The following is a 3,532-nucleotide window of genomic DNA, read 5'->3' on the forward strand; positions in this document are numbered from 1 at the left end:
TTAAAAAAGTTTGAAATATCCAATAAATGTCGTTCCACTTCATGATTGTGTCCCACTTGTTGTTGATTCTTCACAAAAAAATACAGTTTTATATCTTTGTTTGAAGCCTGAAATGTGGCAAAAGGTCGCAAAGTTCAAGGGGGCCGAATACTTTCGCAAGGCACTGTATATATCATGTGTTTTTATAAAGCTCATTCTAAAAACCACACTCTTAGTCCTAGTATCTTCTCCATTTGCTATTTTCTTCTTACACCACACTTTTTGGACAAGGTAAAAAATAATGTTATAGGGTATTTAGTGCAAAAACATTTGTCAAACAGAACTCAATGACTTGTTTTACTGTGCAAAAGCAATAGAACAGGGAAGAAAACAAGCCTTGACCAACCCCCACGCCTCCATCCAAGATTTGCTATGACATCAAACCACAATGCACCGCAGTGTTTGCAGTTTACCCGCCTTCTCCATGGCAATGGGGCTAGTACGTCCCCGTATTCAAATAAAATACGAAAAAAACGTGATTTCTGTCCAATCTGCGCGCTCTGAAGTGACATAATGGAATTTACGAGGATAGAAAAGGTAGCGGCAGCATGCGATCGCACACATTGGAACTTCTACCCCTCTAGTCGGGAGATTAACCATCGACTGTTTCTTATCAATTGTTTATTAACAAGGGAAAAAACGACAACATTTGAGGCAAAAGGTGATTTGTACCCTGAACTTGGAGAAGGGGTAGGGCAACTTTAAAAGAGCATTTGATTTAATGTGCAAATTACGCATCTTTTCCTCGACAGCAACTGAGAGGTTATGGGAACCCCTCTTTCTGTCGTAAGGCTCTGCTGACTTTTTACAGCTGCTGTCATCTTAGATTTTGTCTTTTACCAAAATATGATGAAGAATGACATTAATTTAAACCTTGTAGATGCCACTAATCTAAAGCCCCATCTCCGCGACGGCGAGAGCATTCTCAACTCCCCGGACCTTGGGCTGCTGAAACTGGCTTCCCCGGAGCTGGAGAGACTCCTCATTCAGTCCAACGGAATGGTCGTAACAACACCGACCTCTCAGTTCCTCTACCCCAAGTCAGTAACTGACGAACAGGAGTTTGCAGAGGGATTCGTCAAGGCTCTGGAGGACTTACACAAACAGAACCAGCTGAACGGGGGGACTTGCGCTCAAATGAACAGTCTCGACCTAAGTACCAACGTGGCTCCTGTCACTGTACACATGGACTTACCCGTCTATACGAACTTGAACAGTTATGGTAATGGACCTTTGGGTACCACTGTCAATTACTCCACAGACACTGTACCCTTCCCACCTCCTCCCTCTCACCATTTAGGTGGCACACAGCAGCAACAAGCACATTCCCGGTTGCAATCCTTGAAGGATGAGCCGCAGACAGTCCCTGACTTGCACAGCTTCGGCGACAGTCCACCACTGTCACCTATCAACATGGACACACAGGAGCGCATTAAAGCCGAGAGGAAAAAGCTGCGGAATAGAATTGCTGCGTCCAAGTGCCGAAAGAGGAAACTGGAGAGGATATCCAGACTCGAAGACAAAGTCAATAACCTAAAAACTCAAAACACTGACCTAGCCTCAACGGCAAGTGTACTCCGGGATCAAGTGGCTCAGCTAAAACAAAATGTTTTGAATCATGTGAACAGCGGATGCCAATTGTTGCCACATCAAGTTCAAGTGTACTAATCGCAGGACGACATTGGTCAACCAGCATAAATAAGCTCAATATCTGTTCTCTTGTTGGCTCTCAAATATCTCAATTATGCACGTAGAGCCATCGACTTTACAGACTAAAAGGACTTCACTAATGTACATTTTCTGTTTACACATTCTTTATCATGTGTGTAAGACTGGATCAAACCAGTTCATCATTATTGTATTACTATATCATAGCCTTATACTGAATAAATACATATTTGCATGTTTATTGACAAACTCGAATGTTACCTAAGAGGGTGTCATTGGGTGCAAGTAATTACATTTTTTTTTTTACCCCTTTTAACGTTTACAAGCAAACACCTGTACATTTTATATTCAATGCTCCAGTGTCTTATTTCAATGTTATCTTAATGTGAAACTGTTGTCACCTTTTTGTTGCACTGAATATTTCCCTTCACATTCCTATTTTACTTGGATTCAGATATCAAATAAACCTTGCTTGGTAATTCAAGGCACGTGTTTTGCTGTCTGTTGGTTCAGTTTTCTGATTCATTTAGAAGCAACAAAACAAGATCCTACACACCAATGTCTTCACAAGCGACAGTAAGCCTTTATGCTAGTTGCGTTTTCACAATAGGATAAATGATTGGGTGGGGCACACAAGGATATTGCTCAATACATATTTGGAAAGTCCAATAAATGATGACTTGGGTCCAACCCACCATTACAATGTATTTGATATAAATACACTTTTTAGTACAATATTCCCATGGGACACTTTTCCACTTATTTATGTGAATTTGACAAGTTTGCATATTAGCCAACTTTATTAGGCCTAAATTGACTCCTAACTCTGGCATCACGTCCGGAGAATGGATTCCATCGTGACATTGTAGCATTTAGCATATTGGATACAAACGTATCCATTCCTCGCAGGATGTCCGTTTGCTGTGATATGTCCGCGAATTGTGTATCAACATGGTGTGTTGTGCCCTCTGCTGGTGTAATACGATAGGCCTATTGCAGAAAGTTTACAGTTTACTATTACAGTTTTTTTATTTTTTTATTTCACCTTTATTTAACCAGTTAGGCTAGTTGAGAACAAGTTCTCATCTGCAACTGCGACCTGGCCAAGATAAAGCAAAGCAGTTGGACACATACAACAACACAGAGTTACACGTGGAATAAACAAACATACAATCAATAATACAGTAGGAAAATCTATATACAGCATGTGCAAATGAGGTAGGATAAGAAATTGTGCTGTAGATGAGTTCATGTATTGATTAAGTATATGAAATGTCATCTAATTAGTTGTATTGTGCTGGTAGGTCTACGTATGATCATTTAGTCCAAAGCAAAAATTAAGACTACTTTTAGTTACTTTATACAGTATGAAAATGTTTGCATATGACCAAGTTGTGGTAGCACAGTTGACTGTTGGTGTTGTTTTTGTAAGTCAAACCTGTAATAATGCTTCATGGATAATTTTATGACAAGGTCATCTCCGGTATAAACACCTTAGTGTAGACAGCCTGACACCTATGAAACAGATGGTCCCAGCTTGCTTTGAACGCAGCCTCAGAGACCACTCTATAGATACCGTAGCCAGACACCTATGAGACAGTGAATAACAGATGGTCCCAGCTTGCTTTGAATTTGCAGCATCAGTACCAGGGCTATAAAAGATGTGATGTTGCAGGGGCTGGCAGGCTCCTGGAAGCAATGTTTACGAGCCAAATGAGATGGTGCAACTGCTGTGTTTGTGAGTGTGTGTCTTCTGTATTTCTATGTGAGACGCACACTACATAATGATAGTGGTGAACATGCATCAATGAGGAAAACTGCAATA

General features: G+C 40.6%; 1 protein-coding gene across 1 annotated transcript; it reads left to right on the plus strand.

Annotated features, from left to right (window-relative positions):
- The first annotated feature begins 733 nt into the window (after nucleotides 1-733).
- On the plus strand, nucleotides 734-1,946 carry LOC110524140 (transcription factor JunD). Its single transcript, XM_021603503.3, has one exon. The coding sequence runs from the start codon at nucleotides 886-888 to the stop codon at nucleotides 1,705-1,707; it is 822 nt and encodes a 273-aa protein (XP_021459178.2). The 5' UTR covers nucleotides 734-885; the 3' UTR covers nucleotides 1,708-1,946.
- Nucleotides 1,947-3,532: the final 1,586 nt, after the last annotated feature.

The sequence above is a fragment of the Oncorhynchus mykiss genome, chromosome 5 (assembly GCF_057628025.1).
Source record: "Oncorhynchus mykiss isolate SJ-2025 chromosome 5, ASM5762802v1, whole genome shotgun sequence".
NCBI classification, from domain to species: Eukaryota; Metazoa; Chordata; class Actinopteri; order Salmoniformes; family Salmonidae; genus Oncorhynchus; species Oncorhynchus mykiss.